At 38.8% G+C, this 27,040-nt stretch overlaps 1 protein-coding gene across 4 annotated transcripts in view; it reads left to right on the top strand.

The window, feature by feature from the left end:
- The window catches only part of caska (calcium/calmodulin-dependent serine protein kinase a), a 618,991-nt gene that overhangs the window by 570,421 nt on the left and 21,530 nt on the right, over nt 1-27,040 (top strand). Inside the window, exons 15-21 of one of the 4 annotated variants that reach the window (XM_060833555.1) lie at nt 84-162; nt 540-625; nt 3,388-3,456; nt 8,681-8,749; nt 10,918-10,953; nt 12,353-12,549; nt 19,553-19,668. In XM_060833555.1, coding sequence (XP_060689538.1) covers nt 84-162; nt 540-625; nt 3,388-3,456; nt 8,681-8,749; nt 10,918-10,953; nt 12,353-12,549; nt 19,553-19,668 — 652 coding nt within the window. The remainder of the gene's footprint in view (nt 1-83; nt 163-539; nt 626-3,387; nt 3,457-8,680; nt 8,750-10,917; nt 10,954-12,352; nt 12,550-19,552; nt 19,669-27,040) is intronic. The other 3 variants (XM_060833557.1, XM_060833556.1, XM_060833558.1) reach the window with 3 other exon arrangements.

Genomic DNA, 27,040 nt, shown 5'->3' with positions numbered 1-27,040 from the left:
AATATTTTCTTTACAGCTATTATGTTTCTAATGCACAGAATCTTTCTTTTATCATGCTAATTTTCTCACATTCCTTCATCTAGGGCATCACTTTAAAAATGAATGAATTGAACCATTGTATCGTTGCAAGAATAATGCATGGTGGAATGATACATAGACAAGGTAAGTAGAAAATCTATATGAATCCACAAATTTAACTCTTACCACTCTAAGAAATTGAAGTTGTATTCATACTTTTGGAATAAAACATTCAGTCGATAATTTTTCCATCAGCGTCTGCCCTATGTTGCCAATGGGAGAAGTAACAAATAATTAAGTATCAACTAAAACGAGAAGTGAAGGAAAAATTTCTCACATGAGAAAATAAGATTTTGGAACAAGTCGTTCAAGAAAACCATTGGAACAGGCACCATATAGTATTCATGAGTCTTTTGGGTGCATTTCTGGAAATAAGGGTTTTGTTTAAAAAAAGGGACCAGGATTTTCCTGTACCTAAAATATACACTTAAGTTTTTATCTGACTCTTTTAAAATATTTAGGAACACTCCATGTTGGTGATGAAATCAGAGAAATAAATGGCATCAGTGTAGCTAACCAGACAGTGGAACAGCTTCAAAAGATGCTTGTGAGTATATAGATCACCTTTGCTTTTTTAAGACCAATATTAAAGTAATTTAATGTTCAGGACTTTTAATCTGTCTTTATTTTAGGGATGAATGGTGGGGTACATTGCCTCTGAGGCCTACATGCAAATCACCTTAAAATGACAAGTCATCTTTGCTCTTTCTGTTCATTAGCCAATTATAAGTATCCATTGGTACAAATTTGACATGAGCTTTGTAAACTAACAGGTGTTATTAGGCCACAGGTCTTAGTGATGTATATTGAACACATTATTGAAGGAAATTTAAGATACATTCACTTTTAGATAGTTGTTACAATTTATGATCTGTACTAAACCAATAAATATTCTATCTGTTTACCATCACGTTTATTGCAGCTTAAATCATTCACGCTACACCCAAAGTCAGCCCCACATCTCCTGTACGAAACAACATACCTTTTCCTGATATCCAGTGTAACGTTAATGTGGTCCAGAGGAGGAGCAGTAGTAGTTTGGTTATGGTATTACTGCCCAATTACTTATATTCCTTTCAATAACAGATCAATGAGCATCTAAGTTATAAACCAATTAATTGTATTATTTAACGCATATTGCTGGATTGAAGGTGGTTTTCTGCAAAACTTAATCCGTTTACCTTTCCATTTCACAACATGAATGTTAACAAAGTGTTACTGCTACACAAACTCTGTGAATGAGATAAAAGTGCCCTACAAAATTTACTCATCTTTGAAACTAGCTGGTACTAACTTTCACTATGCTTCAGTTTTAAGTCTTTCACAGCTTTCATGTGACTGCAGAGACAGCAAAACCCTCCTGTGTTGCTCATAGTTCTAGCATCAAATACTTGCATATTGTATTTATTCCCGCACAGGAATGTTTCTCTCCCCAATTCACTATTGAACTTGCACAAAAATGTTGGGTGAGGAACTCTTGCCCAGATTTTTTAATGCCACAGCCTTTGTGTAACTCCATAATGCAAATATGGCCTGTGTGAATTGTTGGAGTAGTGAAAGTGAAAAGGTGTTGAGTGCGTTGCTGTCCCATCTTTCCCTTCTTTGTTTCTGTTCTCCCACTTCTTCTCTGTCATTCCCCTATCCTTTACATCCCTATTCCCCCCTCCATCATGCCCCTATCTATCTTTCCTTTGGGTCCTTCATCTTTTGCATCTCATTATCCACTCATTTGCCCTCTCTCCCTCCCTTCTGTTTGTTCAAAATGCACACAATCTGTAGGCAGTCAGTTCATATGACATTTTATAAATTCCTACTTTGCAAATAGAACCGGTCTGACTCAGGGTTGGAATACAGACAGACTCTAATCTCACACCTTTCATGCATTGTCTGAGCTGAGATGTGACTTTTTTTTAAAAGTAAAACCTTAAGTTATCTTGGGAATGTGACTTGAAAGAAGTTCTGGGATTTACATATTTATGAATAGAAACCTGCCACCCATTCTAAGTGATTAAAGACTTAACAGCAATCTAGGTTTGTTCAATAAATCGCATCAGTTGAATGAAACTTCGATATTTCATTATAAATATGTGTCCTATGACCCTGCTCCACTAGCTACCTGAGGAAGAAGCAATGCTCTGAAAGATTGTACTTCTAAATAAACCTGTTGGACGATAACTTGGTGTTGTATGATTTTTAACTTTGTCCACCCCAGTCCTACACACGCAACTCCATATCATGGCTACTTTGAGATATTTCTTTGCAAGTTTCCTTCTTAGTTCCATAAAATCTGCCTGCAGGACCTTGTCCTTCTTCCTACTGACATCATTGCTACTGATATGGACCACAACCTCAGGGCAATAACCCTCTCAGGTCAATGCAAAAGCAAGAAAGTTATAATGAATCCATTTAAAGAAGTGTTTCAACCTGAAGTGGAGTACCGGGTACCATACTTTAAGCTGAACACATGGAAGATTTACAGGAATTGTTCCAGGGATAAGGGACTTCAGTTACAAAGATAAGGTGGAGAAGCTGGAATTGCTCTCCATAAAGAAAGGATTGTTCAGAGGAAATTGGATGGAAGTGTTTGAAAACCTGAGGGGCCTGGACAGAGTAGAAAGTATTTAGTTGTTTCCTTTGGCAGAGAACCAGAGGAAAAAGATTTAAAGTGATGACAAAAGAATGAAAAGCAGCATGAGTTTTGTTTTACACGGCAAGTTGCTTACAACTGGAACTCGTTGAGTATGTTGGAAGTGACTTTCAATAAGGAATTGGATAAACACCCAAAAATAAAAATTATGTTGAGTTATGAGGTAAGGTCCTGTTGGGAATGTAACCAGCTAAATCGCTCTTCTAGAGAGCTGGTTCAGACCCGATAGGCTTTGACAATTCTGTGTCATAACCATTGAATGATTTTGTACCAAGATAATTTTCTTGCCTAGCTTCATTTCTCTATTTCAACTAAATGAAGATTTTCTGCTATTTCTCATTTATTAGTCAAAAAGCTGTTTGGCTGGAAGTAACTTACCTGCTAAGCTCCTTTTTTGCTTGTGAAAAAAATATGAAGACAGACATAAATGCCACAGAGCGAAAACTTTAAGTGCTTTGTGTTTCAAACATGATCAAAAGCTGCATTTTGTATGAAACCTTTGCACAAATAAATATACTTACTGAAAAGTCAACTCAAAGTTTGTTGTGGAAATGTGTGGCACTACTAAACGGTTGTTAAAACTTAATGGTTTCATCTTACATACAACGCTCAAATGTCAGACTCTTGGATTTTAATGGATATTGACTTTTTCTCACTTTCAGAGGGAAATGAGAGGAAGTATCACCTTCAAGATTGTGCCAAGTTATCGCACTCAATCTGCTTCCTGTGAGGTAACAAATTTTAAAATTAGGTATTTTTAATAATCCCCCTACTTTGATGACTAACTGCGTGCTGACTGGTGATTGTTAAAGCTTTCTGTGTAGGTTGGTTCTGCCTGTACAGTTCAATATGCACACCAATTTTATAACAAAGATAACGGAATAAATGAGCGGATCCCTTTACTAATATAACATGGAGGCAAACATCTTTGTTTAGCTGAATGGAAATATGGGTGAATTTGGATTGTTTCAATTACTAAGTGTTTACTTGAATGGAATTCCATAAATTCCCTTGATCCAAATGAATTAGTTTTTCTATTTTGTATTAGATATAATTACTAACTGACAAATCTCTGCAACCTTGATCGCAGTTAAAGAAAGTCATGTTATATCTTGTAGTTTTGCTTGTTGTGGAACAGGATTTGGAAGTCTACACTGTCTCCTCTGGAAACTGAAATCTATTGGTAATATTTCATTGTCTGTGCAAGGCTGGGGGTTGGGAAAGAGCTTGACTGCTTTACCAACTCAAAGATTTTACTCTCTAGATACCATTCCAATAGGGTAGGCTAATCTTGGTTAGTTACCTAACTAATAAAATTACATAAAACCTATTGTATTACATCTGTCTCTAACGCATCTTGGAACAATGCAATACTGTTCCACATGTACAGACCTGTATTTGGATCAATTTGTATCATACATGCTGGACAAACTCAGGTCTGGCAGCATCTGTAGCAAATATACTAAATGCTTTGAGTCCAGTATGACACTTCTTAGTAAAGAAGAGTCATTGTGAAATTGAAATTTAATTATGTTCCTCTTTTCAGAGATGCTACCAAACCTGCTGAGTTTCTTCAGTATTTTCTGTTTTTATTTCAGATCTTCAGCATACAGAGTACTGTTTGGTTTTATACTATTGCAATATGTATGCATTTGGTGAAATAAGTTGATGCAAATCAAGTGACTTTTTCATGGGTACAGATCAGTGACACAAATATCAGTACTCAATTGACAATTCCATCTCAGTCGACCAAAAAAATGCAAGGAAAATATAATTCATGTGGTTGGTATTATGATTTTTTTCCCCACTTTAGGTTAAAACATGTAGATGTCAATAATAAATTTAGCTCAACTTTTCATGATTTATTCTACATCTATGGTGTTATGTACTGACATCTTATTCGATAAGTGGAAAAGAATTATGTTCTGCAGTACCAATACCATAATGAGCACCACAATTTCACCAAAATGTCCTTTTTAAAAACAAGGAGAGATACAAAACTTAGCCACTTTCTTCTGCCTCAAAAAAGTGAAAATTTCTTTCCACTGGTTGTAAAGACTAAACTGTAAGAAACATACTAATATTCTGCCAGGACAATCTTGGTTGTGACTGACACAGGAATTGATTTCATTTAATTCAAGTAATTTGTCAATGTCAGGCGCAATGCTGTTTGTTAAGGTTACATTACTAGTTTACAAGTTATCAAGGGAAAGCCACTGGCAATTATTAATAACAAATAATAAGGAATTGTTAAAAAGTACAAATTTTAAACAGAATTTGCAACAAATAACATGTTCATTGCTCTTTATTAACAAGAGAAAGACAAATCAGTGCAGGCATGATTCTTCAATGAAACTCTTCAAATTTGAGGTTAAATTCTACACTTCACAGTCCTTCGAAGTTGCAGATTACACAAACACACTGCTTTTAATCAGAAGGTTCATGACATTTCTAGCTCTTTCTAGTTTTCATATATCATCTAGGTAGGTCACTAGTTTTGTTACAATATCTTTAAAAAAAACTGTTTTGTTGTTGTTATAAAAATGAGTAAACTTGCTAAATGGGTTTTCAAAATGGTAGTAAAACCCTAAAAATGCCTAATAAAAAGTGAATTTTATTCATTCAATTGTATTGACCAGAATGGACAGAATCAAGGAAATGACTGGCTGAAATTTAGTTAAAAGTCCTTCAAGCCTTTATTCTAGAAATACAAATTCTGCTGACTATATATAAAGTGTGAACTGTACACTAAATGATGGCCTACAGTGTATAATTAAGTTATCCCTGACATTTTAAATGGATTTTTATTCACTGTGATGTGAGCATACCTAGCAAGGCCAACACTTGTTGCTCAACACTAATTGGCCTTGAGAAGCTACCTTGTTAAATTGCTGCAGCCTGATCGTTTTTTGTTTCAGAAAGGAAAGGAATCCAGTATATAGCACCTTGCACAATCTTGATGTGTGGTAAAGTGTTTCACAGCTTATAGAGTACTTTCAAAGTCTAGTCAGTATTACAATATGGGAAACACATCAGGTAGTTTGCACATAGCAAGCCCTCACAGCAGCAACTTATAATGATCTGAATTGTTTTTTGTGATATGAATTGAGGGGTAAATATTAGCCAGGGACCACTTCTTTGAAATAGTGTCCTAAGATCTTTCATGCCTCACTGAGGATGATGACACTGATGTAATGTCTCATCTTGAAGACAACACTTCCAACAGTCTTGTACACTGCCTAGATTGTGCTCAAGTGTTGAAGTGACACCTGAAGCAACACTTTCTGACACAAAAGATGCACATCCTACCAATAAATAGAATTAGCACTGCAATGACTAGGGAAACTTCAGTTTTAGTTTGCTTCAATTTCAAATGCTAGAATCTTCTTGAGTCCAGTTTCCATTAAAATAACAACGTTATTGCATGATTGCAAACTCCTGAAGTCTCCTTGAATGTTTTCATAGTTCACTAGCTACCTCTAGTGGTAGAAAGTGAATCCTGTGCCAAAACATGAACATTTTGGTACTCGGAATGATTAAAAGAACAGAAATGTTCAATCCCATCACTTTCTTTTGGTTTCACTTATCTTCCCGTTTGATGAATATGACAATTGCATAGCTATTCAGTCCTTAAGTTCCGCTCTACCTTGATGTGTTTGACTCTTTTGATATTAACCCGCTCATCACTACTTTAAGATTTCAGAATTTGCCCAAATCCCAGAACTTGTTATTATCTCAAATTAGCACAGTAAACAACAACAGTTGTTTTGATAACATGTTTTAAGTTTGAAATAACAAAGCAAAAAAAAGTGTAAAAATACAGCCTTTTATCAGACCGTACAGAATAGAATAGCAATTTATTGTCACTTGTATTTATGAAAATACAGTGAGATTCGTATAAGTTGCCACAATTCGGTGCCATTTTAATTTCAGAAATCATAAAAAGAAATAATTGAGACAAAGTTAGGCCAAAGTTCAACTTTTGTTCCTTCCCCGGCTCCTGGGTTTCTAGAGTGGCTACAGGATACCTCCACCAAAGCTGCCCCTGAGGCAGCCAAAGCAAGGATTTCTGGACTGGACCCACCGTACTGCCACCACCGAAACCACTACATCACCGCCATAGCAAGGAAGGATAGACTGGAGCCATCAAGTCAGCAATGCTGAAGCCATTGCCACTTCAGTCACCAACCAAAGCTGCCCCATTACTGCCATAGCCGCAAGGAACAAACCGGAACCGCCATGCCGTCACCACTATAGCCATTGCTGAAGCCACCAGGAGCAATGGACCAGAGTCACTGACGATGATAACTTCCTGGCAGGTGCCTGGAACAGACATCCAGATCCATCACGCTGTCACCACCACAGCAGGCCCTCGCAACTGCCGCCTTCTACCACAGCCACAGAAAAGAAGGAAAGGTGGACTTTGATCGCATAGAGAAATTAAGAAACAAAAGAAAGACAGGAATGCTGCCAGCCAAGTGAACAAGAGCAGGCACAAACGGGCACCGAGCCCAGATACTTGCTACCCTGCTGCTGCTGCCATTTTATAACATTCTTGAAAGATAAGTGAAAACTGAAGAAGCTGGAAGGGTTAAACATTTGTGCACTTCTGGTTATTCTGGTGCTGGCAATTATGTAGGCATCTACTTAATTCCGAGCTCTGGTGGACTCTGTTTTTGTAGGTCTAGCTTATTCTGCTGTAGTTTAAAGAAGCTATAGTAATTTCAGTATAGGGAACAGCACACAAGCATCTATTTCCCCACAACATAAGCCACAGACACCCCAAATGTAAGAGCCCTTAAATCTTGAATTGTGTATCTTAAGCACCCTCTCTTTAAAAAAAAAATCCGTAGTTGTTTGTTTGACAATCCAACATGAAGAGAGTTCCAGCTAAAAAGAAACTTGTTCTCAGCCTTTGTATGCAGTAATTTTCCACACGAGTATTTTGATTACAATCAGGAGCAGAAGATCAAGCCTGATTCGGAGTGCTGAGGCTAGTCTGGCCTTAGCTAAGATCAGTTTACTTGGCAGAGTCTTGGAATCAAGCTTTGGGGTTTCCTGATCTGCATTGTTTAGTTACTCTTTAAACTCACTGAGCATCAAGAAAACTCCTATTCCCATGCTAAGCAAATTATGACTTATTTTAAAATAAACCTTGTTACCTATCCTCTTCCTGTGACCTCTCCCAAAAATGGTGCATTATGGACTATAGATAGTGTGTAACTGGCTCAACTCAAATATTGAACTAGATCACAGACTTCCAAAGCTAGTGCTTAGATTTGGACCCTGGTAATGTACAATTGCAGTTTCATTGGAGGCAATGTAATCCTACTTGCGTGCCAAGAATGGATGTAAAGTTTTTTATATGCTGTACTGAAAAAACTTGCTTGGGAAAGGGAAAATGTGACAATGATTTACCAGCAGAAATTGTCTGTGATACTTGCTTTCAATAAACAAGTTTGTCTTGAATATACTCAATGCTTGAGCTACCATAAGCCTTTGTTGCAGACAATTTCAAAGATTCTCCAATGCTGTGTCAATTAATTACTCATCCTTCTCAATCCTAAATTGCCAATGCTTTATTCTGACACTAAGACCCCAAATTCTGGACTCCCAGGTCAGGAGTTAAAACCTCTGAGCAGCTATCTGGTCAAGCCCTGTAAAAATTTAATACATTATACTTCATGTAAGTAACCTTTGAAATAAAAGCTTTTGGTTTAATATAACAGGGATTGTGAAACATGAATTAACCAGACAGCTGTTCAATCCTAATCTATTTTTGAAAACTCTGCTTACACATAGAGCTTTATTCCTTTATGTGGAATTGAGAGACTGATTCCTATTTAGAAACAATTGAATTACACCTTGTCCTATTCTTTAAAACAGTGTATAAAATTCTGACATGTGTTGCAGTTGTTTATGTAAGGTACTACTGAACCTTCTATCTCGTTGCAGAGAGATTCCCCCTCCACATCCAGACAATCCCCTGCTAACGGCTATAGCAGCACTTATAATTCTGTTTCGGTAAGGCTTCCATTTACAACACCAATCCAAAGTTCTGTTGCCAGTAGTGTAATTGTGTAAATGCTGACGATTACCTCTGTACCAAAGACATTTTCTTAATAAAAGACCTGCCAGTTTTTAATATCAAGTGCGTAGAAGCCATTGATAATATCATTTGTTTCCTGATAATTTATGAAGATTAGTTTTCAGCTATGGATCAGTTCCAATGTATCTTGCTTCCAAGATTCATTGGCACAACCAACTACTGTAAACTGTTTATAAAAAAGGATAAAAATTAGGTGGGCAGGAGAAGTAGAGAGAAGTCATTTGTGTAATGATCATGCCCAACTGAAAGTTGATACAACATTACATCTAGTCTTTAAAGCATGGTTCACATGAGAGCTCTGAGAATTATGGTTAGGTTCCGCTATCTGAGTTCTCAAATTGGTGTGCCCACTGCTGCTGTGGTACATGCACATTACTATGTGAAGCTGGAGCCTGGCCTGGCAATTCAATGCTAAAGATCATTCTTTTGTCTATTGATGAAAAGTATGGGATTTTTGTACATTTTCAACACAAGTTCTTATCTTACCAGCTTTCAACTTCAGCAATCATACAAGATGTGCTCATTCATTACAGAATGTGCAGAATTTATTTTGCCGAAAAAAGGGGCCACAAAATAAACTTTTGACGTAATTTGTGCAATCAATTTGCAGAACTCTGAAGACAAATAAGAACATACTTTTCTAAGTAGCAGTGAAACTTTTTATTGTGGTAGTGATTAGGTAATTTCAGAATATGCACTATCTGTCCAATTTTTAAATAATCAAAAGAGAACTAGTATGATAACAGTCTCCTTCCAGTATAGTTTGGATGTTGCTGTCTTTTTATTACTCCTGTATTCACTAAGTTATTGTCAGTTTACCTACAAACCTGGCTCCACCCTGCTGTTTTTGCCAGTTTTCTCCCCACTTTACACAAGTCTACCATCCAACTGGATAATTTTTTTGTGTGAATGTAGACCAAAATAAACAATCAAGCTTATTCCTGCACAGAGGGAATCATACCAGATCCTGCCCTCCTCAGTGTACATGGTATTGTACATGGATTGTAATCAGAAATATATAAGCAGTGGATAGTTTTCCCCTCCATAACCAGGAGCATATATTCACAGGAAGGAAATTGAAAGAGAAAATTAACTCTCGCCACTTACAGTTTCCTCCCTTTGTCTAATCCAGGAATGACATTTGGAGAAGCCCAAGATCTGGCATTTGCTACACATTGTGTCACAGAAATGTGCAAGGAGCAAGGAACTAATAGTAATTAGATTAGATTAGATTAGATTACTTACAGTGTGGAAACAGGCCCTTCAGCCCAACAAGTCCACACCGACCCGCCGAAGCGCAACCCACCCATACCCCTAACCTAACACTACGGGCAATTTAGCATGGCCAATTCACCTGACCCGCACATCTTTGGACTGTGGGAGGAAACCGGAGCACCCGGAGGAAACCCACGCAGACACGGGGAGAACGTGCAAACTCCACACAGTCAGTCGCCTGAGGCGGGAATTGAACCCAGGTCCCTGGCGCTGTGAACAAATAATTTACAACAGAGAGTTTGTAAACTGAATATACTTTATGTAATGAAAGAGCGATTTTCTGGAGGGTGAATTCAAACAATATAGTAACACAATTCAATATCTCAATCAAATTACTCAGTTGGCAAAGGTGCTGAAATTTAGTAAACCCAAATTCTATTTCACCTATATAAAACATGCACAAAATACTTCCAGTTGAGTTCTGCCACATAGAAACAATTATTGTGTTCATTCACAGTTAAACACCTAGAACATTATATTTTGTTGAATGATTACTACAGTGTTACTGCAGTTCAGCTGCTTACTTGTGTTGAAAATGTAGATTGCCTAATGGGAATGGGCAATATTGTTCATAGCTGGTATCTGCTTTCTACAGCTTGTTGCTAAGCAGCCTGGCCTACTTATTCAGTGAATCATTTTATGTAATGGCTTGATGCATTATGCAGACTGATGCTTATAACACCTAATTATATCATAATTTTTGTAATAATCAAGCAAATAATAAATGCAATATATGGTAGAATTATCATAGCTTTGCTTTGAAGGTGAAATGAAAATCTCTTTTCCTTGGGTTGACTTTATCCTACAGGACTTGCCATCAACTACACAACCAAAAGGACGACAGGTGAATAGTTTAACTCAATAGAAATTTTATAGTATTCCTGACTTAGTATGGACTTATAATCTATTTTCTCATTTGATATTTTGTATGTTGAATTCTTTAAATTTTCAATTGATTGTATTATATAAATCTATATCTGGCCAGAGTAGAATTGGCAACAGCTGTCCGAATATTTTGGATCATAACATGATGCAGTGCAGAAACAGAACATTCGGCTAATTCAACCTATACTTCTTTGTTAGAGTGACCAATTATCTAAGTTTCCTATTCTTTCCCAATAGCTGTGTACATTTTCCCGTCATTTGTGATTTTTGAACCTCTTTATCAAATCTCCTTATAATCTTCTCTTTTCTGAGATTAACCACCCCAGCTGCTCCATTCTCTATGTAACTGAAATCCCTCTTAATTGATACTATTCTAGTTGATTTGTTCTACACCCTTTCCAAGGCTTTGTCATCCTGCTGTCTTCAAAGATTAGTGCATGTTTAACCCCATCCTTTCTGGCATGTTTCATGTTGCGCCTCATTCTTCAATGCAAAATTTATCAATTTGTACTTCCTTGCATTAAACTGCCACGTGCCTGCTCATTTCACCAGTCTACATCCTCCTAAATCCTGGATAACCATCCTCCTCAATGATTACATTTCAAATTTTTTGTCATCGACAGACTTTGAAATGATACCCTATAAACACAACTGTGCATTATTAATCTGCACCAAAAAGAGCACTGATTCTAAAACTGACCATTTTAGAACATCATGGTATACTTCCCAACAGTTTAAAAATTATCCACTCACCATTTATGACAAATAATGAGGTGGTACTTTCGTGAACGCTTTTTCAACATCCATAAACCCTGCACACACTCATCAACCTTCTCTGTTATGACATTATTTAACTTGATCAGATTATTCAAACATAATGTATTTTAACAAATTGTTGTTAAACTTTTGACCCATATTATTTGAAATTCTGATTAATTTTGTCACAAGTCATTAGCAACAATATTGCCCCACCACTGATGTTCAGCTGATTGTTTAAAAAAGGGTAGTTATGGGCCAAAGTGTTGCCAGTCCTTTAGTAACCATTCCTATATTCAAGAAACGTTAGAAAATTATACTGATCACCTTCGCATTGTTTTTATCCCATGTAGTAGTTCTACTGCCTACTGTAGCAATATGTAGAAATTTGTAAACTTTTGACATTAAATGCTTAAAAGTCCCAAGCCAGTCATTTTTATGAAAATGTAAAGAACTGTTTTTTTTTTAATTTTTATCCTTACATTTACCATTGTGTTGTGTATTTGTTAGTTCTATTTTTGACAGTTTGTGTTCCTTTAAATTCCCTGGATATGCATTCAACAAACCTTATATCTCCTTATAAAACCTCACTTGTTTCATAGATTTATGTTCGAGCACAATTTGAATATGATCCATCAAAGGATGACCTTATACCTTGTAAAGAGGCTGGTATCCGGTTCCGAGTTGGAGAGATCATACAAATCATCAGTAAGGATGACCACAACTGGTGGCAAGGCAAATTAGAAAACTCTAAAAATGGTACAGCTGGACTCATTCCCTCTCCTGAACTCCAGGAATGGTGAGTCTTCGCAAATATCTTTTATCAACAAGACACTTACTTAATTGACCATGATAGCTTTTCAATTCAAGACATGAACATTATGAGTATTGCTTACAATTCCAAAAGCTGCCTTAACTGATAATTGCCTCCCTGTCATCACACTATTTATACTACATAATATCTTGGAGAATGCATGATTTGCTTCATCTGAATGACAGTAAGACTGAAACCATCAATGCTGCACTACATTTGCTAGGTTCGTGTTTTTGCTGTAGTGACACTCATTACCACATCTTTATCTAGTTTCCAAATGTGTAAGGGACGAGTTTAGGGTTTGGCGTAACTGAAATTCCATATCTTGTTTTATAATTTTTATGATATGAGCACTCTGGCAAGGACAGCATTTATTGCCCTTCTGTTGTTGCACTTGAGAAGGTGGTAGTGAGCTGCCTTTTAAATACCCCCAACCATGTAATGGAAAAGAAACCATAATGGTGTAAGTAAGAGCTCTGTAGGATTTAGACTCAGACAATATATATATATTATGTTTTGATGAATTATTTCCAAGTTAGAATGTCACCTAACCAGGAGAAGGGAACTTGCAGGTTGGGAGAGTATGCTGTGAGGAAGATTCAGAGAAGCCCCTGTGTAATTTGACAAGTAAGCAAGCAAATACATGGTGGATGACTGTGAGGTTATCCACTTTGGTAGCAGAAACAGGGAGGCAGGTTTATTATCTGAATGGTGATAGATTGAGAGAAATGTAACAAGACCTTGATGTCGTCATGCACCAGTTGCTGAAAGTGAACGTGTAGTGCAGCATGCAGTGAAGAAGGCAAATGATATTTTGATCTTGTTAGAACCCTCACTAATTTTTCATTTCTTTTCACCAATTTTGGTTTAGAGCTGTCAGCTGAGACCTATAGACTAGGAGCTTGTTTTTAAAATGAACAAAAAAACTGGTACTCACTTATGAGGCCACGCCTGGACCTTGGCGCGATTCCAGCCTTGGGCGACTGTGTGTGGAATTTACACATTCTCCCCATGTCTGCGTGGGTTTCCTCCTGGTGCTCTGGTTTCCTCCCACAATCCAAAGATGTGCAACTCAGGTGAATTGGCCATGCTAAATTGCCCATGGTATTCAGGGATGTGTAGGTTAGGTGCATTAATCAGGGATAAATGTAAAGTAATAGGTTAGGGGAATTGTTCTGGGCGGGTGACTCTTCGGTGGGTCAGTGTGGACTGGTTGGACCAAACGGCATGTTTCCTTCCACACTGTAGGGATTCTATGAACAGCTAGGAGCTAAATTAAAAAGCAGGACCAAAAAGGTAATAATCTCTGGATTACTACCTAAACCACGAGCTAATTGGCCCAGGGTCAATAAGATTGAGAAGATAAATGTGGCTTAAAGATTGGTGAGGGAGAAGTCGGTTTGAATTCATGGGACATTAGCACCAATACCAGGAAAGAAGGGACCTGTTCCAATGGGACGGTCTTCATCTGAACCATGCTGGGACCAGCGTCCTAGTGAATCGCACAATTAGGGCTGTAGATCGAGCTTTAAACTAAATTGAGGAGGAGGGTTCAGTTAGAGGGGAAATTAGAAAACCAAAATTAAAGGAGGAGGCAACAGGAGAGGTTGTTAAAGTCTCCAGCACAGATACAAATAGGACAGTGTGTTTTAAAAGGGATTACAATCAAACTTCAAGCACATTGGACAAACGCATGACAATGAGAAGAGGGTCGGTTAATACAGGGTTGTTATATCTGAATACGCACAGTTGAGGGAATAAGCTTGTGGCACAGATTGAAATTGACAGATATGATGTAGTGGGCATCATGGAGCCATGGCAGTAAGGGCACAGGATTGGGAGCTGAATATTCAAGAATATACGTCCTAATAAAAGATAGGCAGGTAGTCAGAGGGAGTGGGGTTGCCTTACTAGGTTGCCTTTCATATAAATGAAATTAAATCAGTAGTAAGAAACAAAATAAGGTCAGATGGTGTAGAATCTGTGTGGGTAGAATTGAGGAACTGCAAAGCTAAAAAAAACACATAGCTGGGGTTATGTTTTGGCCTCCAAACAGTAGTCAGGAGCTGGGGCAGGTGGTAGTGGATTGCAAGAAAAGGAATTTGTGGAATGTCTATGAAATGGCTTTCTGGAGCAGCTTGTGGTGGACCCCAAAAGGAACAAGCAATATGGGATTTTGTGTTGTGCAATGAGGAAACTTGATAAGGGAGCTGAAGGTGAAGGAATCCTTAGGAGGCAATTATCATAATATCATTGAATTTACTCTACAGTTTGAGAGGGAGAACATAGAATCAGAGGTAACTGTATTACAGCTGAATAAAGGCAACAATAGTAGCATGAGGGAGGAGCTGGGTAGAATAGACTGGGAGAGGAGCCTAGTAGGGAAGACAATGGAACAGTAAGGGCAGGATTTTCTGGGAGTAATTCAGGAGACACGCAGAGATTCATCCCGAGGAAAAAGAAGCATGATATAGGGAAGATGAAGTAATCATGGCTGACTAAGGAAGTCAGGGATAGTAAAAAAGCAAAAGAGAAAGAATATAATTTGGCAAAAGGCAGTGAGAAACCACAGTATTTGGAAGCTTACAAAGACCAATGGAGGGCAACAAAAAAATAAATAAGGAAGGAGAAGATTAAATATGAGGGTAAACTAGCCAGTAATTTAAAGGAAGACTGTAAGAGTTTCTTTTGATATATAAAGGGCAAAAGAGAGGCAAAAGTGGACATGGGCTTGAGAAATTGTGGTGGGGAACAAGGAAATGGCTGAGGAACTGAATAATTACTTGGCATCAGTCTTCACAGCTTAAAACAAGATTAATATCCCAAAAATTCAAGAGAGTAAGGGGGCGGAGGTGAGTATAGTGTTCCATCACTAAGGAGAAGGTGCCAGAAAAACTGAATGGCCTGAAGGTGGATAAATCACCTGAACCAGATGGACTACACCGCAGAGTTCTAAGGGAGATAGCTAAAGAGAGAGTGTGGAGGTGTGATGATCTTTCAGGAATCGCCAAAATCAGGGAGGATCCCAGAGGACTGGAAAATCACTAACGTGACACCCCAATTTAAAAAGGGAGTAAGGCAAAAGGCAGAAAATTACAGTCAAATTAGCCTCACCTCGGTCATGGGTAAGATACTGGAATCTGTTGTGAAGGATGAGATTTCTGAATACTTGGAAATGTCATAAAATAGGGCAGAGTCAGCATGGTTTCATCGAGGGGAGATCATGTCTGACAAATCTGCTACAATTTGTGAGGAAGTAATGAGCATGTTAGACCAAGGAGAACCAATGGATGTTATCTGTCTGGACTTCAAGAAAGCCTTTGACAAGGTGCCACACAGGAGGCTACTGAATAAGATAAGGGCCCATGGTGTCAGAGGCAAGGTGCTAACATGGATAGAAGCTTGACTGTCTGGCAGAAAGCAGAGAATAGGGATAAAAACATCCTTCTCAGGATGGCAGCCGATGCCAAGTGGTGTTCTGCAAGCTCGGTTTTGGGACAAGTTTTCACTTTATACATTAATGATCTAGATGAAGGAACTGAGGGCCTTCTGGCTAAATTTGCAGACAATACAAAGATGAGTAGAGGGACAGATAACATTGAGGAGGCGGGAGGCTGCAGAAGGATTTGGACAGGATAGGAGAGTGGACAGTGAAGTGGCAGATGGAGTGCAACATGGGAAAGTGTGAAGTCATGCACTTTGGTAGGAAGAATAGAGGCATGGACTATTTCTAAATGATCAGAAAATTTAGAACTCAGAAGTGCAAAGAGACTTGGGAGTTCTTGTCCACGATTCTCTCAAGGTTAACTTGCGGGTTGAGTCAGTAGTTAGGAAGGCCAATGCAATGTTGGCATTTGTTTTGAGAGGACTTGAATATAAAAGCAGTGAAGTACTTCTGAGGCTCTGGTCAGACTATATTTTGGAGTACTGTGCACAGTTTTGGGTTCCATGTCTCGGGAAGCATGTACTGGCCTTGGAGCGGGTTCAGAGGAGATTCACGAGAATGGTCCCAGGAATGAAAAGCTTAACATAAAGAATGTTTAAGGACTCTGAGTCTATACTCAAAGTTTAGAAAGATGAGGGATTATCTAATTGAAACTTACAGAATACTGAATGGTCTGGACAGAGTGAATGTTCAGAAGATGTTTCCATTGGTAGGAGATGAAGAGAGGACATTTTAGAACAGAGATAAGGAAAACCTCTTCAGCCAGACAGTGGTGAATCTATGGAATTCATTGCCACAGCAGGCTGTAGAGGCCAATTCGTTGAGTGTATTTAAGACTGAGATAGATAGGTTCTTGATTGTCAAGGGGATCAAGAGTTACAGGGAGAAAGCAGGAGAATGAGGTTGAGAAACTTATCAGCCTTGATTGAATGGCGGAGCAGACTCAATGGGTTGAATAGCCTAACTTCTGCTCCTATGTCTTATGATCTAAACCAGGCAGTTTGGCTCTACTTGCCTTCAAAAATAAACCAATTTCTGTCATCTGTTTTGTTGAGTTGAAACAGGTGCATATGTGTACGTGATCTTTCAGTCTGCAAAGAGCAGGACCTTAAGTTCTAAATGTGGAGCTTTCTAGTACATGCAAGTGCACCAGATTGACAATGTTAAATTGATTGTCAGTGTAATTCCTAGCAGATTCAGGATTACTTCACAAATATCGCAGAATTAATTTTAATGTTAGACGCACTATTTTGAGTTTTGCATGCATGAGCTGGTTGCGCATGATCTGTATCTGGCTTGTTGCGAATATCTCAAGGGGTATGCTGTTTGATATGATCTACAGTCTTTTGGGTGTGTGACCTTGACACCAAAAATCACAATAGTAGTGAAATTCATAAATCTCACTACTCATTTGTGTGATGTGCAGACTTCTTTTTGGCTTGACATCAGTGTCCTGTAAAAGGCAGATATCAGTTGTGTTCTCCTGCATAGTACATGTGCACAATCCTTTATCCGAAATGCTCGGGACCAGCTAGTTTTCGGAATTCAGAATTTTTCAAATTTCAGAATAAGTGACAGTTTGATGGTGACATTTTTAAAAATCTTGCCAGAGGAGCAGACTCGCTCAGTAAAACAGGCCTTCAGAGAGAATTGAGGCCTGCCAGTGCTTGGCCACACCCCCACTTGTCTCATCTGAGTGTCACGCATCGAGTGGGTGTCGACTTGGGTTAACAGTTTGCACACCAAACAACCTTGTTAATGAGAAAGAAACTTCACAACAAAACCTTGGGACTTTGGAGCTTTTCAGATTTCGGATAAAGGATTGTCTCCCTGCATTAGATTTGTTTCATCTTATACTCAGGCTTTCTGTGGTAATCCGAGATAGACTGCACCCTTTGGCTCGTTCATGAGTTTGTGCAAAATGGAAAAGTAAATCATTTAGTCAGGATAGCCATTATTTCATAGGATTGCTTTGATGAGTCGTATTCCAGTATCAGGTTTGCACAGTGAACAAATGGCTGAAGCCCCAATTGCAAAGTTATCAATCGGGCCAATAATTCAGCACAAGGAACTGTAGGAATCCTAACATGTATGTTTTGACAGAGAAAGTTAGGCTTGTGGTAGACTGTTTTGGAGAACCTCCATGATGATTTCTCAACTCGAGGATAGGACCTCTTTTGACTACTCCGTTTTAAAAGTGAATTTGAGAGCAAGATGAATCCATTAAGATATGTTTTATCAGTTACAATTTAGTGATTATTATTATTATTAAGACAGCATTTTGTTTGAGAAGTCATTAATGATTTGAATTTAGTTTTCCCTGCTGCCATGGTAGTACTTGAACTCGTCCTGAGCATTAGTCCAGGCCCTGAGTTACTGGTCCTGTAACATCACCATTATGCCAGTGTTCTTACTGTATTCAATTATTAAATTATAAGACAAAACATTTGCAGAATTGCATGCTTTTTAACCATTTTGTATAACCCATTTTAGAAAGGGAAATAGAATTAAAAGATTTTGTCGTTATAACTGCATTTTTGAAATTATTAATTATACCTAATCAGTCAAACAACTACAACTGAATTAATTATCTTCAGGATAAGAACTGGATAAATGCTTGAGTAGGAGAAGCTTTGCAGGGTTATAGAGATACATATGAACTAATTTTAAATATGTGATACAGTGATCTATGTGCTGCTATGGCAGGAAACTGGCTTAGGAAAAAAGTAGCAAGCCAAGATTCAGGAATAAACGTGAGAAGAAAGATGAATATTCTGAAGTATCTTTAGGAATCATGGAGTACTTATTTCAGAAATGTTCCTCAAGATTAAATGTATTGGAGTTCTGAATAAAGCAAATTGGTCATGTACAGTATAGATTTGAAAGTACAAATAATGGATTATCTTTGAATAGTTGAAATATGGTGGCAAATTAATGAAGGATATTTAATCAGGTTGGGGGAACTCCACTGGCTTCCCACCACTGCCCTGATTAAGAGTGTGGTGAAAAGGGTTCGTGAATGGCCTTCCTGCACCACTGCCAATTGAGGCCATTGGGAAATGAATGTCCACTTTTTTCAATGATGCTGTTGTCATATATGGATTTGTCACATGAGGAGCTCTGAAAGCAGATCCTATGGGGTTGCTCATGGGCTGTGATTCCTTATTTGAATGCTGAACAAGGGTTCTGGGACAGGGGAGAGGAGTCCCGTTAGGCTCATTCCCCCTTTCCTTGCTGTCAATACATCCCACTCCCCCAGCATACTCTATCCCCCACCACCTCTCTTTGCCTGGGTTCGTAATTGCTCCCACACCTAGTGTGGCTGTAGTGGTGGCTTCAGCCTGTGTCTCACGGTGATGGTGCCTAACAGTAAAGAGCTGCCAGCCTCTGCCCAGTCGCTGTCATTACTTCAGTGAGCTTTCCCACGTAGACATGCCATGGGACTTTTGACCGTCATCATCTTCATTGCATGCCCTTTGCTTTCTTATGATATCCTTATTGACAACTATACCTAATTTGTTGTATTTTTGTTTCCATAACAAGGCGTGTTGCATGTATAGCAATGGAAAAGACCAAACAAGAACAGCAGGCTAGCTGTACCTGGTTTGGAAAAAAGAAGAAACAATACAAGGATAAATATCTGGCCAAGCACAATGCAGGTATTATGTTTCGTTTAGCTGCTGAAATTCTTAATTTTATTGCACCTATACATGCCCTTCTTAAAAAAAATCTTTAAAACTACAATAATTCTTGCTGGGTTAATGAACAAAGTGAGGTTTTCTGATTGTGTATTAATGCCATTAATGACCTATTGAAAATAATAAAGTGACAGCTACTAGTTGTAATATTTGCTTGGCTTGTCAGCAATTTTAACCCAATTAATATAGTTATTTTCATGGATTTAATATATCAGTAGTCATCTTCCTAGATTGGGAGTTTACCAAATTAAAGCACTCCGGAGATTTATGTTTTAAATTTTAAGCTGCCATTAAATTATTGCAGGAAGTGTAATGTAGAATTAACACACGGACAGAAACTGCATTTTTAACCTAAAATGATATTTATTTGCTTCTAGTTACTGCACTTAATTAATACTAAAATAAGTCATTGCAACAAAAAGCATCAAAATCATATTTTTGCAATCCATTTGGATTTACTGCAATATCTCTTGGTCCACTAAGCAGTTTGAGTATTGAACTTTTATGGAGTTGGCTCACAGTGCACTATTTCTGTTTGTAAAACGGCAGAATCCTGGCATGGATCAATAGCTTTCTTTTGTGATCCAGATTGAATAGCCATATCTTTCATGCATATGTTTCTCATTCGTTTCAACAGTGGAATAAATTACTCCTAGGTGAGGTGAGGTGTGTTATTAAAAGTCATTATTATCTGGTAAAATGAACACAATAGAGTCACAGTTATAATCAGATCTATTTAATCGTGTGATCACTATGACAAAATAATGATGCTATGTTACCCTACTTGAATAGGTCATGTCAATTAACTTAAAAACATTATAAATCCTCCATGTTCTAGCCTACAACCTATTTTCTGCATTTCTTTACTGCCAGACTGCCAACCACACAATATTGAGACTTGGTCAAAAAATGCTAGTGAATATAACTGTTTCTGCAATCCTTCCCTTTGAAACTAGCTTTGTGTAAAATTCAACAGAACTCCATCTCTCAAACCACTCACCTAATGAATGCAATGATCATGATGTTTGTTCTGATTCTGGTCCTATAAGCTTTTTAAGTGTAACCAGCCTTTCTAGTAGCTTCTATTTGTCAATTGTGAGCCCAACTTCTATCTAAATTATTTCTTCTTTCACTATGACTTTGATAACATCCTTCTCAATGTAACACTTGACACAATTATCACAACTCAGAATGAGGCCATTTGGCATTCTGTCTGCACCAGTTCTCCAAATGAACATTTCGCTTTGTGCCTTTCTCCAGCCTTTACCTTCTAATACTGCACAGTGTTCCAATTCAATTAATTATGTAATTCCTTGTTGAATGCCTCAATTGAACCTGCCTACTCCAAACTCTCATATTCAATGAGTTCCAACCGTAACCGCTCACTGCATGAAAACGTTTTTGTCTTAATATTACTTTTCCTGAGTCTGTGCCCTTTCATTTTCTAAACTTTCACAGGTGGAAACATTTTTTTCCCTATTTATTCTACACAGATCTCCAGCATCCATAGTTCTTTGTTTTATATTATTCATCTAGTGAACCTTCTCTGAACTGCCTCCAATGCAGTTATGTCCTTCCTCAAATAAGGAGACCAAAACTGCAACAGTCCTCTAGCTGCAGTCTCACCAATTCCTTGTACAATTAGAACATCTTCCTGCTTTTCTACTCCATTCCGTTAACAATAAATGCCAAAATTCTATTTTACCTCCTTATTACCTGCATACCTAGCTTTCTAAACTGATGCAAGAGGACAGTCAGATCTCTCTGCACTGAAGCTTTTGAAGTTTCTCTCCATTTAGATAAGAAGTTACCTTTCTATTCTTTCAATCAAAATGGATAATCCCTCACTTAATTGCATTAAACTCCATCTGCCAAATGTTGACTTATTTACCTAACCAATCCTTATACATTTGTAGTTTTTATTTTATTTTCTTACTGCAGACTTACTTTCCCAACTATTTTAGTGTTCTCTGCAAATCTATCTATAATACATTCTTTCCCAGCATTCAAGTCATTAATATTGATTGTAAGTAGTTAGGGCATGAGAACCAAACTTATGGCATCCCACTAGTTACAGCCTGTCAATCAGAAAGATACTCATTTATCTCAATTCCATAATATACATTCCCCCTAACACTTTGTGATATTACCTTGTGTATTAACCTTTCATGTCATACCTTATCAAGTGCCTCTGGAAGTCCACACACATTATATCTATAGGGTCCGCATTACCTACTTTGCTTTTTACATCTCTGAAGAGCTCTAGCAAATTAGTTGAACATGATTTACACTTCATGAAACCATGCTGACGCTGATGGGTTGCTATTATGATTTGCTAGATGTCCTACTGCTACTTTCTTAATTATGGATCCTAGCAACAGACATTGAACTAAGCGATCTATAGTTTCCTATTTTCTGTCTCCCTTTTTTTTGAATAAGACTGTTACATTGCTATTTTTTTTCAATCTATTGAAACTTTTTCGGAATTCATAAGTATTATTATATTTCATATTTGAGGGAATTTTATATTATAACCACCATCTCTGCTGCCACTTTCTTTCAGACCCTCGGATGTAGGCCATCCATGGGGACTTGTCTGCCTTTAATTTTGATAGTTTGCTCAATACTTTTTCTCTAGTGATTGTGATTATTTTAAGTTCTTCCTTTTCTATGATCTGTGCATTATCTGTTATAATTGAAATGGTTTTAGTATCCTCTACCATGAAAACTGAGGCAAAATATGAGGTCATTTGTGTTCCCAATTATTAACTCCCCAGTCTCATTCTCCAGTGGGAATGACATTCATCTTAGCTACTCTCTTCATTTTTATATGCAGTACTTATTGAAGTATTTGCTATCAATTTTTGTACTTTGTGCTCATCTTCTTTCTTAATGAATCCTTGTTTTTATTAGTTTTATTTTAGTAATCCTTTGTGGGTCTTTGAAAATTACCCAATCTTCAGCCTGCCACTGAACATTGCAATATGGTATGCCTTAGTTTCTCATGTTATCTTTAACTTCTTTGCTTAGCCGTGGATGCTTTCTTCCACTCTCGTACAATCTTTCTTCCTCTTCGCAATATATTTTAGTTGGGATGAATGGAATGTCTCCTTAAATATCTGCCACTGTTAATCAACTGTCCTATCTTGTAGTCTTTCTACAAAGACCATGAGAAGCGAACAGCCTACTCCCTGGTTGGTTTCACAGCATACTGCTGCAAGAAACAATCTCTAATACAATCTTCCTCAAGGCTACCTTTGCCAATTTGATTAATCCAGTTCATATCCGTATTAAAAGCATCCATGATTATTGTCATAGCTTTCTTACAAGCCCTCAGTATTTCCTGGTTTATACCAGAGCCGTGGTAATAAGGGACTCCATAGTGAGAGGAACTGAATGGAGTTTCTGTGGCAACAGGCGGGATTTAAGGATGGTGTGTTGCCTTCCTGGTGCCAGGATTAAGGACATCTCAGACAGAGTGCAGGAAATCCTCAAGGGCAAAGGTGAAGAGCCAGAGGTGGTGGTAGGTCAGCACAAATGATGTCGGGAAAAAGAGGAGGAACATACTACAGCGGGACTTCGGAGAACTAGGAAGAAGGCCGAAAAGCAGGACGTCCAGAGTGGTTATCTCCGGTTTGCTTCCAGTTCCTCGGGCTGGAGAGGCCGGGAAGAGGGAGATAATGGACTTGAATGTGTGGCTGGGGAACTGGTGCAGGAAGCAAGGATTTAAATTCTTGGATCACTGGGGTATGTTTTGTGGTAAGCATAAATTATACAAAAGAGACGGTTTGCACCTTAATAGGTTGAGGACCAGCATTCTGGCAGGCAGGTTTGCTCTGCAACACAGCTGCATTTAAACTAAATAGCGGGGGGGAGGGGACAAACTGGAAGTTTAAGAAGGAAATTGAAGGGAAAGTTAGAACAAGGGAAGTCGAGAAAGACAATGGTATCAATGAAGCAGAAAAAAAGGGATCATGCTGTAAGGTTGAGTGAAATAGGGGTTGATAGGAAGGGTAGGGCAGTAACAAATTAAAAATACTATATATGAATGCACGAAGTATTAGAAATAAGATGGATGAGCTTGAGGCTCTTTTGGAAATTGGCAGCTACGATATTGTGGGGATAACTGAGACGTGGTTTCAAGTGGACAGGGTCTGGGAAATGAATATTCAAGGCTATACGTGCTATCGTAAGGACAGACTGACGGGCAGAGGGGGTGGGGTGGCCCTGTTGGTAAGGGATGATATTCAGTCCCTTGCACGGAGGTACATAGAACATAGAACATAGAAGGATACAGCGCAGTACAGGCCCTTCGGCCCTCGATGTTGCGCCGACCGAATCCTACCTAACCTATACTAGCCCAATAACTTCCAAATGCCTATCCAATGCCCGCTTAAATGACCATAAAGAAGGAGAGTTCACCACTGATACGGGCAGGGCATTCCATGAACTCACAACCCGCTGTGTGAAGAATCTACCCCTAACATCTGTCCTATACCTACCACCCCTTAATTTAAAGCTATGTCCCCTAGTAACACCTGACTCCATTAGCGGTAAAAGGTTCTTAGTATCTACCCTATCTAAACCCCTAATCATCTTATACACTTCTATCAGATCTCCCCTAAACCTTCTCTTCCCCAATGAGAACAGCCCCAAGCGCCTCAGCCTTTCAAAGAGAATCAAAGAGTACCTAGAATCAGGGGATGTAGAGTCAGTATGGATAGAGCTGAGAAATTCTAAGAGTAGAAAGACCCTCTTGGGAGTTATCTACAGGCCCCCAAACAGTAATATGGATGTAGGGTGTAAATTGAATAAGAAGCTGAAATTGGCCTGTCGCAAAGATGTTACTACAGTTGTTATGGGGGATTTCAACATGCAGGTAGACTGGGAGAATCAGGATGGTATTGGACCTCAAGAAAAAGACTTTGTGGAGTGCCTCCGAGATGGATTCTTAGAACAGCTGTTGCTGGAGCCTATCAGGGAGAAGGCAATTCTGGATCTGGTATTGTGCAATGAACCAGAATTGCTCTGGGACCTCGAAGTGAAGGAGCCATTAGGAGGTAGTGACCATAATACAATAAGCTTCAATCTGCAATTTGAGAGGGAGAGGATAGAATCAGAAATGACAATATTTCAGTTGAATAAAGGGAACTATGGAGCTATGAGGGAGGAGCTGGCCAAAGTTCAATGGTGCAATACCTTAGCAGGGATGACACGGGCGGCACGGTGGCACAGTGGTTAGCACTGCTGCCTCACAGCGCCTGTAGACCCGGGTTCAATTCCCGACTCAGGCGACTGACTGTGTGGAGTTTGCACGTTCTCCCCGTGTCTGCGTGGGTTTCCTCCGGGTGCTCCGGTTTCCTCCCACAGTCACAAAGATGTGCGGGTCAGGTGAATTGGCCAAGCTAAATTGCCCGTAGTGTTAGGTAAGGGGTAAATGTAAGGGTATGGGTGGGTTGCGCTTCGGCGGGTCGGTGTGGACTTGTTGGGCCGAAGGGCCTGTTTCCACACTGTAAGTCTAAGTCTAAGACAGTGGAGGAACAATGGCAGATATTTCTGGGTATAATGCAGAAGATGCAGGATCAGTTCATTCCAAAAAGGAAGGAAGATCCTATGAGGAAGCAGGGGTAGCCGTGGCTGACGAGGGAAGTTAAGAAACATATAAAGTTAAAAGAGAAAAAGTATATCATAGCAAAGATGAGTGGGAAAACGGAGGACTGGGAAGCTTTTAAAGAACAACAGAGGATTACTAAGAAGGAAATATGCAGAGAAAAAATGAGGTACGAAGGTAAACTAGCCAGAAATGTAAAGGAGGATAGTAAAAGCTTTTTTAGGTATGTGAAATGGGGAAAAAATGGTTAGGCCTAAAATTGGGCCCTTGAAGACAGAAACAGGGGAATATATTACGGGGAGCAAAGAAATGGCAGAAGAGTTGAATTGGTACTTCAGATCTGTGTTCACTGGGGAAGACACAAGCAATCTCCCTGAGGTAACAGTGGCTGAAGGACCTGAACTGAAGGGAATTTATATTTGCCAGAAACTGGTGTTGGAGACACTGTTAGGTCTGAAGGCTGATAAGTGCCCAGGGCCTGATGGTCTACATCCCAGGGTGCTGAAGGAGGTGGCTCTAGAAATCTTGGATGCGTTGGTGATTATTTTCCAGAGTTCGATAGATTCAGGATCAGTTCCTGGGGATTGGAGGGTGGCTAATGTTGTACCACGTTTTAAGAAAGGAGCGAGAGAGAAAGCAGGAAATTATAGACCAGTTAGTCTGACCTCAGTGGTGGGAAGGATGTTGGAATCAATTATAAAGGATGAAATTATGACACATCTGAATAGCAGTAACAGGATAGGTCAGAGTCAGCATGGATTTATGAAAGGGAACTCATGCTTGACTAATCTTCTGGAATGGCGGGACTATCATAGGTTGCAAGATTGGAGTGATTGGGCTTGTATACCCTTGAGTTTAGAAGACTGAGAGGGGATCTGATTGAGACGTATAAGATTATTAAAGGATTGGGCACTCTGGAGGCAGGAAACATGTTTCCCCTGATGGGTGAGTCCCAAACCAGAGGACACAGCTTAAAAATATGGGGTAGGCCATTTAGGACAGAGATGAGGAGAAACTTCTTCACCCAGAGAGTAGTGGGTGTGTGGAATGCTGTGCCCCAGAAGGCAGTAGAGGCCCAGTCTCTGGATTTGTTTAAGAAAGAATTGGATAGAGCTCTCAAGGATAGTGGAATCAAGGGTTATGGAGATAAGGCAGGAACAGGATACTGATTGAGGATGATCAGCCATGATCATAATGAGTGGTGGTGCAGGCTCGAAGAGCAGAATGGCCTACTCCTGCACCTATTGTCTTATCCTACTGTGGAACTATTGTGAGGGGATCTATAGATTACTCCCACTAGGGTCTTCTTTCCCTTGCTATTTCTTATTTCTCCCTGTACTGATTCTACATTTTTATCTCCAATGCCAAAATCATTTATCACAGCAGGATGATCTCTTCCTTTATTTAGATCATCTCATTTTCCTGTCTTCTCTAGATTCCTTGATGCATTAAGACAATCACGTGCTCTGTACCTTCCTTTCATTTTTTTTTATAGCAGCAGTCAACCTCATAACTAACTTGCACTTCTACCTTCTTACAATTTGAATTTTTTTTAAATTTTCCAGCAGCAACTCCTGAAAACAAAAGGCCATGCAGCAAACCTCATCAGTGTACAAGTGCTGTGCACAGGCCCTCAGAATATGTACAGCTTAAAGGGAACATGGCTCTTGACACTCTATTGGAGAAAATAAAATGCCTCGCCTCGTTTTAACTGGGTGATTC

Source organism: Hemiscyllium ocellatum, chromosome 12 (assembly GCF_020745735.1).
Source record: "Hemiscyllium ocellatum isolate sHemOce1 chromosome 12, sHemOce1.pat.X.cur, whole genome shotgun sequence".
Classification (NCBI taxonomy): Eukaryota; Metazoa; Chordata; class Chondrichthyes; order Orectolobiformes; family Hemiscylliidae; genus Hemiscyllium; species Hemiscyllium ocellatum.
Note: the sequence above shows the minus strand (reverse complement) of the source record. Positions and strands in the feature narration are given on the sequence as shown.